Source organism: Lissotriton vulgaris, chromosome 10 (genome assembly GCF_964263255.1).
Source record: "Lissotriton vulgaris chromosome 10, aLisVul1.2, whole genome shotgun sequence".
Classification (NCBI taxonomy): Eukaryota; Metazoa; Chordata; class Amphibia; order Caudata; family Salamandridae; genus Lissotriton; species Lissotriton vulgaris.
The window spans coordinates 771,485,957-771,500,031 of record NC_141698.1 but is presented as its reverse complement, the minus strand read 5'-3'; the positions used below and the strand labels follow the sequence as shown (position 1 = coordinate 771,500,031).

Sequence of the window (14,075 nt, the reverse complement as noted above, 5' to 3'; positions counted from 1 at the left end):
TTCATTATATTGTAAAAAAATAAATATTAGTTTGTACATACAGTAGCTTTAATACACGCTGACCAAAGGATATCGTAAGTCCAAATAGTGCTCTTCCTCGTTGCGCACAACTATATGCATTTAGGAACAGAAAAGCACATATTGTATTCAGATTCCTTCTGTTGGTTAGGGTTGTATTTGAGTTTGTTGACTGCCTCTTGGTATGGGTATTGTTTAGGGATGACACGCACAATCATGGCTCCTCACTTCATGAAATATGAACATCAAGAGTGGAACCAAAAATCTAATCAAATAGCATTTTGTTACAGGCATGTTAACTGTAAAAAACATAAGTATTTGAAATACATGGAATGTGTGGGCATTGTTGTATAAATAAAAACAAATATTTCTTAACTATTTCATTTAATGCGATGTCATATTTTCTACCTCTTATAGTCTCTGTACTGTATGTTAGATCATGTAAACATATTTGCCTATCTGCCTTATACATTAAGAGAATACTTTGTAAGAAATCATTATACTTTCTTTGTTTGACAATACTGTTATTGTTGTATTCACATTTATCTGTATCTTGCACTAAGGCTTGTCCCACCTTTCCCATATTACCTTTTAATACAAACCGCATGCAAAATGGAGATTAAACTGCAATATTTGCACTTTTAAATGGTGGTGATTTTTTTTTTCAAATTGCTTTTCCAATGTATGAAGTGGGGATATGTGAAACATGCTAAAGGTAAGTTTGTGGTGCATTTTGTTCACATAATAATATGAAACCTGCTTTTGGGTAGAATAGTCTTTCACTATAATACAAACATGGAAAGTGGAAAATGTAGCAAAGGGTGACTATTGCCACAAAAGTAAATAATTATGTAGCATATCAAGCTATTAATGGATGGATATATATGGCACGTTATCCCCTCGCTATGGTCACTATTGTAAGGAGTTTATCAATTTCAGAGATTGGGAATATGAAGAAAATATCTCAATCGCACATCCAGGTAAATATAAATATATATATATATATACATATATATATCGATATTTATATAGATATTTATATAGATATATATATTGATGCGGGGGACTCCATCCTCAAGGGCACCCTTTGGAGGTTAGGGCTCTGACGCAGAGTTACTGGTAGCTGATGTGTAAGAGGGAGCCTGCCCCGCCCGCTGAGAACACCAGGTTTAAGAGGTATGGAAATATCCAACATTTGAAGGGAAGGTACAGCATGGCAAGGGAATGTGGAGGAACACTGTTTCCACCATTACAGATTGAAAGGCACACAGAAACTGAATAAAGTTTACAAGCAAGTGTCAGTATTGCATTGTTTAACATTGGAAGCACTCGCAGATGAAAGTTTAACTGCAATGTCCAAGAAATTTGGACTTTATTGGGAAAATGGAATTTTAGTATTTACACAAAAATTGAGTTTCTGCTTTCAAAATAAGTGCATTATGGGCTTGGCAGTATTGAGAGACCTACAGGAAAACTGAGTAGTTCTATAGGATGCATAAAGTCATGTGACACCACTGCTTAAACACTACCCACCTGTGATCAGTGCTTAAAGGAGCTGAAACCCATAAGGAAGGAAGGAGCTTACTGCCAAAATGCTGTTATCAATAAAGCATTGTTTGTCCTGTAGATCTAGGTTTGTGGTGTGCTTCTTTGCTGGCAACAAGGAAGGTATTTGAATTGATGTGGGGTACACCGTCCACGAGCACCGAGGCCACCCTTTTGAGGTTAGGGCTCAGACACTGAGTTACAGGTAGCTGATGTGTAAGAGGGAGCCAGACCCACCTGCTGAGAACACCTGGTTGAAGAGGTATGGGAATATCCAACATTTGAAGCGAAGGTACTTCATGGCAAGGGAATGTGGAGGAACACTGTTTCCACCATTACAGATTGAAAGGCACACAGAAGCTGAATAAAGTTTGCAAGCAAGTGGGAGTATTGCATTGTTTAACATTGGAAGCAAGCACTCGCAGATGAAAGATTAGCTGCAATGTCCCCGAAATTTGGACTTTATTGGGAAAATGGAATTGTAGTATTTACATAAAAATTGAGTTTCTGCTTTCAAATGAAGTGTATTATGGGCTTGGCAGTATTGAGAGAACGACAGGAAAACTGAGTAGTTCTATAAAATGTAAATGTAAATTGATACTTGTATAGCGCACTACTCACCCGCAAGGGTCTCAAGGCGCTTGTACGAATACCACTGTGGAACCCATCCTGGCTTTCCCTGTGAGTCGTCCACTCCTGTCCACCCCCAAGGTGGAGGCCAGGCGTCCTCAGCATTGTGGGGGCCGTTGTGGAGATTAAGCAAGCTATTGCCCAGAGTTGCAGAGTGGGACTCCATGATTGGAATAGGCACTGAGGCGGGAATTATCAGGTCTGTGGAATTTTAAGCCCAAGACCCGCCGAGGCGGGGAATTGAACCCTGGTCCCGGGCTAGACCTCTGCATCAGGGTCTGCCGCTCTAATCATTGAGCCACACTTCTCCACTACAGGATGCATAAAGTCATGTGACCTCACTGCTAAACCGCTACCCACCTGTGATCAATGCTTAAAGGAGCTGAAACTCGTAAGGAAGGAAAGAGCTTACTGCCAAAATGCTGTTTAATCAATAAAGCATCAGTTATCCTGTAGATCTAGGTGTGTGGTGTGTTTCTTTGCTGGCAACAAGGAAGGTATTTGGATTGATGAGGGGAACGCCGTCCATGAGCACGTAGGCCACCCTTTGGAGGTTAGGGCTCTGACATGGAGTTACTGGTAGCTGATGTGTAAGAGGGAGCCTTACCCACCCGCTGAGAACACCAGATTTAAGAGGTATGGAAATATCCAACATTTGAAGGGAAGGTTCCTGTGTGGCAAGGGAATGTGGAGAAACACTGTTTCAACCATTATGGATTGAAAGGCACAAGAAGTTGAATAAAGTTTACAAGCAAGTGGCAGTATTGCATTGTTTAACATTGGACAATTTTGCACATTGGAAGCACTCGCAGATGAGAGTTTGACTGCAATGTCCCCCAAATTTGAACTTTATTGGGAAAATGGAATTGTAGTATTTACACAAAAACAGAGTTTCTGCTTTTAAATGAAGTACATTTTGGGCTTGGCAGTATTGAGAGAACTACAGGGAAACTGAGTAGTTCTATAGGATGCATAAAGTCATGTGACACCACTGCTAAAACACTACCCACCTGTGATCAAAGCTTGAAGGAGCTGAAACGTGTAAGAAGGAGGGAGCTTACTGCCAAAATGCTGTTTTATCAATAAAGCGGTACAAAAAGGGGTGGTGATGGCCGGAGCATCTGAACCAATCAAACACTCACACCCAGTCAAGAGATCTGGGTTTAATCCATCACCGTTCTTTGGCCCACTCTGCCACCCCAGTTCAGACATGGCCATATGCAAATCAGTCTGACCCCGTGCCTCATGGGAACCGTCCAGCCCGAACTGCCAAGCCATGCCTTCCCTGGACCGGAAACAAGCTTCCTAGGACCGATTTCTGGCATTAAAGCAGTCTTTAGCCAGGCTTACTTGAATCCAGTGGCAAAGTGCGCAAGGGACTCACGTCTGAGCATACCCTGCGAACTTATGGCGAACAAAGCGGTACAAAAGGGGGTGGTGATGGACGGAGCATCTGAACCAATCAAACACTCACACCCAGTCAAGAGATCTGGGTTTAATCCATCACCGTTCTTTAGCCCACTCTGCCTCCCCAGTTCAGACATGGCCATATGCAAATCAGTCTGACCCCGTGCCTCATGGGAACAGTCCAGCCCGAACTGCCAAGCCATGCCTTCCTGGACCGGAAACAAGTTCCCATGAGGCACAGGGTCAGACTGATTTGCATATGGTCATGTCTGAACTGGGGTGGCAGAGTGGGCTAAAGAATGGTAATGGATTCAACCCAGATCTGTTGACTGGGTGTGAGTGTTTGATTGGTTCAGATGCTCTGTCCATCACCACCCCCTTTTGTACCGCTTTGTTCGCCATAAGTTGGCAGGGTATGCTCAGACGTGAGTCCCTTGCTCACTTTGCCACTGGATTCAAGCAAGCCTGGCTGAAGACTACTGTAATGCCAGAAACCGATCCTAGGAAGCTTGTTTCCAGTCCAGGTAAGGCATGGCTTGACAGTTTAGGCTGGACTGTTCCCATGAGGTACAGGGTCAGACTGACCCCGTGCCTCATGGGAACAGTCCAACCAGTGCTTAATTTGTGCCGGTGCTTTCCGGTGCTTAGCACCGGCGCTTATCTATCAGGGCCGGGTCTACACCACCGGTTTCCACTTCTATGGCAAACTAAAAATAATCACCTCATTTACTGCAGCAGGCGCACTTGGGGCAGACAGTATTTTTCGTCTCAGGAGTCCTCACTGCTGGTTCAGCCAGGGTTAACTACAATATTTGTCCCTCACCGCGCAAAGTCACTGACGTCACATGGCGTCAAGACTGGTTCTCATGATTTAATTTGTTCAGACAATCGCAGTCAGCAGACATGCGCACTGAACTAGGGCCTGGGCGTGGCATACTTTAAATTGTATTTTATTCGGACGAGCGCTGCCGCTGTAGTGGTTTGTGCAGCCTGGCCGGCCGCCCTGCACTACAGTCCCCTCACTTCGGGTGCAGCCGTGAATGCAGTCATGGTCCTGGACTGCGGCCGCAGCGCTGCTCAGATCGGACGGTGCCGAGTGTTCTTGCAGCTGGCTGAGTAAGTGTCTCTAACGGTTTGCAAAGTAGGCCGTGTCGCCAGTCTCCGCTTTTCCAGGTCATCTGTTGCATTAACTGGTGCTCGTGTAAAGCGCTAATACCTGACGGTCAAGTTTGCGCTATACAGTGCAAAAGAAATACAAAGTGAAAGATTGCCTAAAAGATCCCAACCAACTATGTAAACAGGAAAGGAAACCGAAACCAACTAATGTAAGAAATCATTTTCGAGTAGTTTCACTAACTGTTGAGTATTGGCATAACACGAAACCCCGTTTTTGCGCACTGTTTTGATAACACTTTTGGCTGGTAATTTGCAGCGCAGACCGTGACATTGCCCTTCTCCCAAACTTCGTGGTTTATTTTTTTTTTTTGAAGTTCAATTGGTGTTTATTGCATGTGAAGTAGACTGCAGGAAAGTAGACCCATTTTCAGTTTCACGTTTTTCATTTGCACAAAAAAAGTTGCCATGATGAACTTGAACTAAACAGAGCTCCGGGATGCGGCGCCAAATTTTACAAAAATACGCTTCCTGTTTTACATAAAAAAGGCCACACCTTGGGATTTAGCACCAGACGAGCTGATTCTCAAGAAGTGTGCTTTTACCTCTCACATTTTAAGTAGAAAATTTGGTGTTACAAGAAACCCTGAATTAAATAAAAAACGTGAAAATGGAATGGGTTGTTGCAAACCTTGCACTTCTCTTTGCGTCTGAAAGCCAGTATAATCCCAATAGCACAAAGTTGCACATTTGCATTCCGTGGCCAAGTGTTGTCGTATGTTAAGAGCTGTGCCAGGAGGCTGTTATCCCTAAGGCCTCCTAGAGTAAGAAAATCGCGACGTTCTGCTTTGCCTAAAAAACTGCACGATTTTTGGTTTAACAAGCTGAGGTAGTTTTGGAGAGTAGCAGCAGGGACAAAGTGATGCTAGACAGGGGGGAGGGCTGCAGAGTGTACTGCTAGACGGAACTTCGTAGTACAGCCACCATTTTAAACCTCCGGAATCTCATTTCAGATCTCCGTTCCTAATCTGTAATTGAAATAAGAAAAACTAGATCACTGTTCTGATAAGGACTGTTCTATCTCTGGGCCTATGCTCAGACTGTAAGCTGGTCTGCTCTGACGCTGCAGTGACAGGACTTTCAGTGCCTGAGGGCCCAGCCATCCACACTGTGGACCCGGTGGGTGGGAAGACTTTGCACCCCGTATTTCATCCACACAACCCGTACTGTTATTCTGTACAGCACTGTGGACATCCCTTGAACACGATAGCAGCATCAGTAAGTACCCCAAAACACATTACCGCCTTTACAGTGTTTTCAGGTAGAGAAAAATGCTCACCTTGGTAAATAGGTCAGTCTAACAGACCAAGGTACAAACATGTTGCTTCCACCTTTGGGGGTGTAAGGCTAATGCTCACTGCAAGGAATGTGTCTAAATGTCCTGCCCATTTTTGCCTCTACTGCCACCCCAGCATATGTCTATGTGTACTGCCTTCCAGTCCAATTATTGAATTTGTCCTCTTCAATGAGTAGGAAAATTACAAGGCAAAAGTAACACAGACAAGTACACCCTAGTGTGAACCTGTGAAAGCTATGCAGCTGTCTAGAGAAAAAGGATGCAAAGGACACACATGACTAACATAGGTTGATCTTAACTGGAGTGATTGAGAGACCCAGAAGACCCCTACCATTTGTACAGCCCTCAGCAATCTTTAATTCAGAGTCTTACTGTTTCATAATTGAAAAGTTTTTCAATATTATTTACCACAAAATGATTGTTTTTACTCATTTATCTTAAACTGCTAACAACCATTGACAAAGCCAATAATCCTGTCTGGTTTTAGAAATATGCCAGTTGTCAAGCTCAGAGACGAACCAAAATACTGGCCGGGTCAGCAGTCTGTGGAAACCAAAGTAATTTACTTTGTGTTTAAGCCATACGCTTAATAACATAGGCCATGCATGCCTCTTTTAGAGACCCCCCCCCCACTCTTTTCATCCCACTTAAAGCTATAATGTCAAGATTTTCCATTTCAGGTGCTTTGCAGCAGCTTTAAGATTTTCTTAGAGTTTCTCGTTGTTCAAATAGTTGTAATTTCTGATATTTAGATGTTTCCCTCATCTTTTTTGCTTGATTTTGCTCATGAGAAAGTGTAGCTCATAATCATTGAAATGTCACTTATAATTACACTGAAATTATAAAAATGTTACACATAAGCAATCTGGAACCTTGGCAGCTATGCCTCAGTAAAGAGTGTTGAGAGCCAATATAAATCCAGCCATCTCTATGCAGATAATCCTTAGGCGGCGGCCCTCAGCTCAGTATTGCTTGTGGGCAGGTTTTGGTGCAGCCGAGGGTAAAAGCTGCGGCAGCATCCTTAGGTGTTTTTCAAAATGCCACACTCCGCATACCACCGTGACCGCAGTTCAACACGACGTCGAGAGGGCAACAGCAGGCCTATTAATAAAGGTAGTCAGTTCCGGTGCCACCCACCAGTTACCGAGTATGTAGCCAAACCAACGCTGCTTTTTTCTTGAGCGTGGTATGAATGAAGTGTAAAGTGAGGCCCGAGCAATAATGCCTCCGGAGCCGGGCACTGTGTGCAAGTGGAAGAGCAATGCCCCGGGCGAGGAGGTGGCTGGAAGGGCAGGCCCTTGCACATAACTTAACCCCAATTCTAATAATCGTTGATCATTCACACCATAAAAATATGATGTTTGCCGTGAGTTTCACTTTCATCATCTTTTTTTGGAATCCGGATATATTTAGGAATCTATAATTCTTGTTTAACTTCTTCCCGGTGTGCAGTATGTTGGAATTCACCAGTTTTAAGTTTATTTCTATTCCACGACATCAAGCCTCGTGGTTGTGCATGCAGGTGGTTCAGTACTGAGGCATTCCCTTAGCTCAAGCATAAAATGGTGTCGCCTTGCTCAAGTTTATCTAATACGACCCTTCAACTCCATGATGAAGATCACTTAAACATTGCTGCTCCTACTTCTGCCTCCTCTGTTTTGCAAGGTTTGGTTTAAAGTGAACACCCTACGGAGGTCGCAAGATGTCATTTCATCCTCTAAGTAGAAGTTGGGGCCCATGTCCTATAAATCTATTTTAAGTGCCAATCTGCTAAGTGGTCAACTGTTGTGATAGATGTCCCTAATAACAGACTATGTAGAATTATTTCATTGTGCATAAAAAATGTAAGGGTTAGTTGTGTTGAGACGGATGAAAGGCTGCGCTATCTTAACTAACGTTTATGAACACTATCTGCAAAAACAGCACCGAATACATTTCATTTAAGTATACACTTGTACCAGAATAACTTTTTCTGCTCTTCCTTGGGCTTCCTGCAGACAGACTGAATTCTGTTCAAAGATCAGAGAATGTATTGGAAGCATACTTTCTGGACATGCAGAGCAGACATTGCTTTAATCCCTGCTGTGTTCTACCCTTTTGAACACGTTATTCCAAAATATGAACACTGAACGTCCATGTGATCAGGGAGGGCCAACCAGGTGGCGGAATTTAGCTAACTTTTCCTTCTGCTTGCAACGTTTGTCTGTGTGCCTTTGCTGGATGTCCCGAGACCCCAGAGGCAAGCACTGTGCAGACTCTCATTTTGTGCTGTGTGTCTGAATGTCACATGTTGTGGTGGTGATGCCTTTGTGGCAAACCACTATCGTCTGAGAGGAAAATCAGTAATCATTTAGTGCTAGCCCCAGCAGAGAGAGCGTAGATTCTCCTCACAGAGCAGGCTGAGCAATCACGCTCGACATTATGCTATACACTTTCATACTGTTAGTCCCAGAATGTGTTGAAAATAGTAAAGTGAAAATAAAAATATCGCCATAGCCATACTGCCCACATAAAGCACATACCGACTCTGACATCAAGATTGTGCAGAGAGAAGCAGGACACCCATTAGAGAGAAAAAAGCTGATTTATTAGGCGAGGCATACAGCTAGCTTTCAGAAATAAATAAAAACAATCGCCTCCTCACTAATACTATCAACAACCAATGCTCTCACCCTTAATCACCCTTAATTTATGAATTTCCCCAAGCAAACAATCACAGCATTCACTACCGTTCTTCTCTCTCTTCTTCCACCCACCCTCCTTTCATATCTCACCACTACAGTAAGGGGGTTGAGCCAGTCGAGGACATGGGCGGAGCTTGGGGAAGTGGGCGTGGCCTCCCATAAAAATTTGAGCACCTGGACTTCATATTTTATAAATTAAGCACTGAGTCCAGCCCGAACTGCCAAGCCATGCCTTCCTGGACCGGAAACAAGTTCCCATGAGGCACATGGTCAGACTGATTTGCATATGGCCATGTCTGAACTGGGGTGGCAGAGTGGGCTAAAGAACGGTGATGGATTAAACCCAGATCTGTTCACTGGGTGTGAGTGTTTGATTGGTTCAGATGCTCCGTCCATCACTACCCCCTTTTGTAACGTTTTATCAATAAAGCATCAGTTGACCTGAAGATCTAGGTGTGCTGCGTACTTGTTTGTTGGCAACAAGGAAGGTATTTGGATGGATATATGTGGAATAAACTGCACTTCATAAACTACCTTTGCTGTGGTCCGTTGCTGTTGGTGTGGCAGCGCGGAGGTTGGCGTGTGTACACGGAGGGATTTGGCATAAATATATATATATATATATATATATATATATATATATATATGTGAGCCCTCCCGCGAATAAAATCTTGCGTGGTTGACATGTGTCCCTCGAGTGCTGTTTTGTCTTCTTTCGGAAAGTAGAGAAGAATCGGAGCGTCATATATATATATATATATATATATATATATATATATATATATATATATATATATATATATATATATATATATATATATATATACAAAACCCTTTCAGGCATAGGGTGACACATAAATTATGCAAAAAAGGAGAGAACTCTGGGTAGTTCTCAAGTTAAGGTGGAAAGCAGCTCCTTTTAGAGCACTCAACACCAACGACACTCTAGATCTGCTCACCTCAAATGTCTGTTTTTAAGCATAGGATTAGCACAGTGCTATCCACGCCGAGATAGAAAAGGGCAACGTCTTTTGCCATTTGATACAGCAAAGTCTTTAGGCATAGGACTAGCACAGTGCTGTCCGGGCAGAGCTGTAAAATGACAAAAGCCATTAATCACCCCAGGCACAGTATTACAGCTTTGAATTGGTAAAATACCAACTCAACTGACACAGTGGTTTGCTCTAAATAGAGCTCTTTAGAGAGGTATAGCGTGTCCAGACACAAGGGAGCACCCAGTATAAGTCAAAACAAAACCCTTTCAGGCATAGAGTGATGCATATGCCTGAAAGCGTTTTGTTTTGACTTATACCCGGTGCTCCCTTGTGTCTGGACAAAGCTATACCTCTCTGAAGAGCTCTAATTAGAGCGAAACATGGTGTCAGGGGTTGCTTTTACTCATTTTAGGTTGGCTTTAACCAATTATAAAAAAAATTGGCAATTATTAATTAATTAACAATAAATTATTGATAAATACCAATAAATTATAAAAAATAAAATGTAATTACCAATGAATAATTAATAAACAATTATTTAACAACATTAAATTTGTAAACATTTATTACCAATTAATAATTGATTAACAATAACTTAATTATCAATACTCAACACAAAAAATATTTACTTGATTACAATTAAACTACTTCCCACCCTATTACTCTATAACCACACAACACATTTCATAAATAAATTAATACACTTAATATAATTACCAATTAATAAATTAATAACAATTAATTACCAATTAATAATTAACTAAACATATTTATCAATACCAATAAATAAAATTACATATTTAATTTACTATAATTAAATTACTTCCCACCCTATTCCCCTATAAACCTACAACCCGCTACTGTACTAAAACGCATAATTTACTTGAATAAATTATTACTAACTTCAAAAATGTAATATATATGTTAAAACAAGTTCAATAATTAACAAAAATTATGAAAATAAAAATATAAAATAAATAACACTACTATTAATATTGATTAGCAACATCAATATTTTTGCTATCGATAATACTAACTTGGATATTAACAAAAACGATATTTCTTACCTTCAGGTCGATATTCTGGTCGTTGATATTCTTGATTTAGATATTCTGTCCCTCCGAAATTTTGGACTCGATATTATTACCTGTCAAAATAAAAAACTCGATATTTAGACTGTTTACCGTTCGCTTTCTGCATGTTCCTGGGATTTTGCCTGAACATTATGTGCAAGGTCGAACAACAATGCCCCTTGTTATTTTGTTCTAGCCAGTCCTAAGCCAGTAGACAAAACATACAGATGCAGCTGTTGTTTGGACAGCGTACTTGGGTTTTTAGTGGGGTGCACGAATAGGTGAGACATACTTGGAGAGGGACCTTTCCAGGGAGAAGAGCACCCATGATGTAGATCTACCATCTACAGGTTAAGGTATGGGGTCTGCTGACAAAGCCCAGAGATCTTCTATTATATAATAATACTTCTTCTTAGCAAGGAAAGGGAGGTTAGGCATTATAGTCCTTTCTCCATTGTCTTTTTATGATGACATCTTCCTTCATGGGTACATTAGTTAAAATAAATATTTTAAACCATTTCGTGTTTCTGTCAGAGCTTATTGTGGACAAGTGCAAGAGAGTGAGCGAAAGAGTTTGCCTTGTTACCGCGATTCCTGAGAGATCTGAGAGTGTTGTGTTCTGGGGTGTCTAATCATTTGTGTCTCTGTGAGTGAGTTGGAGAGCAAGTGTGACACTATAGCAAGTCGGTCATTGGTTCGTGGGTACCAAGGTGGTGGGAAGCCGCAGTCTCTCTACACCCATTTCCTCAGCATAGTTCTGTATTTGTGCAGAACCCCGGCAACATGGTGCCACCAACGAATGGTCTGGCACTTATTCAGGAGACCCCTGAGTAGTGCTTGTCCTCAATCCACTCACACCGGTTTCTGGAGACGTCTGTGGTGTGGGGGTTATTTGTGTTTTATAGGTTTTTCAAGCTTTAGTTAAAAGGTTTCGTTTCTCTTTCTGACCCAGTTTTGCACTACTATTCTACTGCCTTCTCTGTTTGTTGATGATATGGCTGTGGCAATTGCAGCTCCTAACTGTGCTGCGGTTACAGCCCATTTGACTTGACATGGAGTTCCAACACGGGGGCTAATATTATCTTTGTAGTTGAGGAGGATGCTGCTTATCGCTTTGAAGTTTTCTATTCTTGGGTTACATTTCCAGCAGTAGTTGGGAATGATAATTTGTTTCATGATTATACAGATTACTTGAAGTTCTGTTAACAGCCTGGGAGCAAACCATGTAATTTAATGGCACCCTTCCGCACTTTGCTTCTGTGGTCTGCTTAGGACCGCTATTAGTCGATGGGGCCACATGGCACGTGTTGGCTGGTTTCACACCTCATCCAAATTATCTTAATGTTTCACTCGCAGAGCTACGTCTATTACATACATCATTGATTCATATACATAGAGCTGTCATACAGTTTGTCAAATAATATACAAGTGGCACTGGCTGGAGCTGCTCCACATCCACCTGGGCATGGTGGTGGTCTTGTCATTAGTCCCATCCTGATTAATTCAGTGATAGGCAAGCGTCCTCAGAATAGGGATGATTTCCCTTACTGGCTAGCAGAACAAGTTGAGCAACTTGAGGCTGTTTTTCCCCACACTACACCTGGTGAGAAACACAGGATCCTTGCAATAAGTTTACTGAGTGGTATCATTCCCACTTTAGCTGATTGCACCACCTGGGGGACGGTGTTTGCTGCAGTGTATACACTGTGCTTTGGCACCCCCTCCATGAGCGTTCTACTGATCGTTCTGAAAAAAGTTCAAGATGAACACAGGGCAGGACCAGCCCTCGAATTGGGGATGAGATTAGTGGGCCTTTTCCCTATTGGCTCCGATATGATTCTGGCCAATGTCAAAGGTGAAGCAATTAGCTTACAAGTGCTTCAACGCTTTTCGCCGATGGGGGCATTCATCGGCAGCGGCATTTACCAATCATGATTGCGGATGTATATACATCATTAGGTCGCAATAGTTTGGGAGTAAGACCTTATTCTCAGGTACAAAATAAACCCCCTCCAGACAAGAAGGGTCGTCCAGTCTTTTCTAAAAAGACAAGTAATAAAAATCAGCAACAGCAGAAGCCTATTTCCGTACTGGTTCACCAACACCAGACGCTTATGAATGTAGAAGTGATTTGTGTGACTGCTCTAAAATTGAAACACCCGAGAGGTTTCAGGTTCCTGATCCTCGTTCCTTTTTGGAATTATCGGAGCAAGAGTTCGGCAGGGGCGAACGTCAGGATCACAGCGAAGGCTAGTCCACGCAATCAAGAAGTGACCTGCAGCGCCAGCTTGATGTAAAAGCCAAACCAGAGGGACCACCTCAGTATTGTGCCCCATTTCAGAAGAGAAAAGATGCTGCTTTGACAGCAAAGTATGCCTCAGACGGTGAGAACCCTGCTCCTCGATTGGAAATTGCCAGTAACACTCCTCAACAGTGCGGCAGAAGTTACTTTAGTGCGGGAGGCACTCCGCCAGTGGAGGCGAAGCAACTGACACGTTCATTACAGTGGAAACTGCTGACACATGAGTTGCACTCCCTGATAGGCTTTATGAAAGAGGCCTCCAAATTGAAAGTTACATTAAACGCACAATCAAGTTTTTTTGGGGGGGAAAACCTTACTTCTTCCTATGATATTTTGTTGACCGAGGTTGATTGGCCTCCCCCATTTGTTCTAGCTTCTTCTAGAGGGGAGGATGTTATTCTCCCGAGTTTTTCGCGTTATGTCTCGGAGGAGGCAAAACAAGCTTGCGTGTCATAGTGGGCCCAAGCCCTAGGCCCGGCTGTTTATTGTAATCCGGTGGGGTGGGATATGGTGTCCCCCAGCACATGAAATTCCTTTGTGATCCATGCCGCAACTCCAACTGCAATATCCTATCAAACGAGATACAAAATCGTCCGTAAGGGAAATCTTGACCCAAATGGAATATCAGGCTGTAATTGAATCCTGTCTTTCATCAATGAATAATCCTCTTTTTCCAATATTGAAACCGGACGGTCATATTCGTGCATTTGTGGTACAGAACATCCACAGTTCTGCGTTCGTAGACACCATTGTTCATAAAAAAAAGAAAACAACTATTGATATCTCCAATGGTTTTTATAGTCACAATTTGGCTCCTGATAGCCGTGACTTGACAGCCTTCCGCGCCCTCTGCAATCAAAAATGGCATACGCATTTGCCTATGGGGTATAAGAATAGTGCTGGCACTTTTGCAGCACGCATAGTGTCTGCTTTGCATGAAATAGACCCTGA

General features: G+C 42.4%; 1 protein-coding gene across 2 annotated transcripts in view; it reads left to right on the top strand.

Moving 5' to 3' along the window:
* The first annotated feature begins 4,530 nt into the window (after positions 1-4,530).
* The window catches only part of GSDME (gasdermin E), a 617,497-nt gene continuing 607,952 nt past the window's right edge, over positions 4,531-14,075 (top strand). Inside the window, exon 1 of one of the 2 annotated variants that reach the window (XM_086941684.1) lies at positions 4,531-4,716. In XM_086941684.1, coding sequence (XP_086797810.1) covers positions 4,641-4,716 — 76 coding nt within the window. In that variant the 5' untranslated portion in view covers positions 4,531-4,640. The remainder of the gene's footprint in view (positions 4,717-14,075) is intronic. The other variant, XM_086941686.1, reaches the window with a different exon arrangement.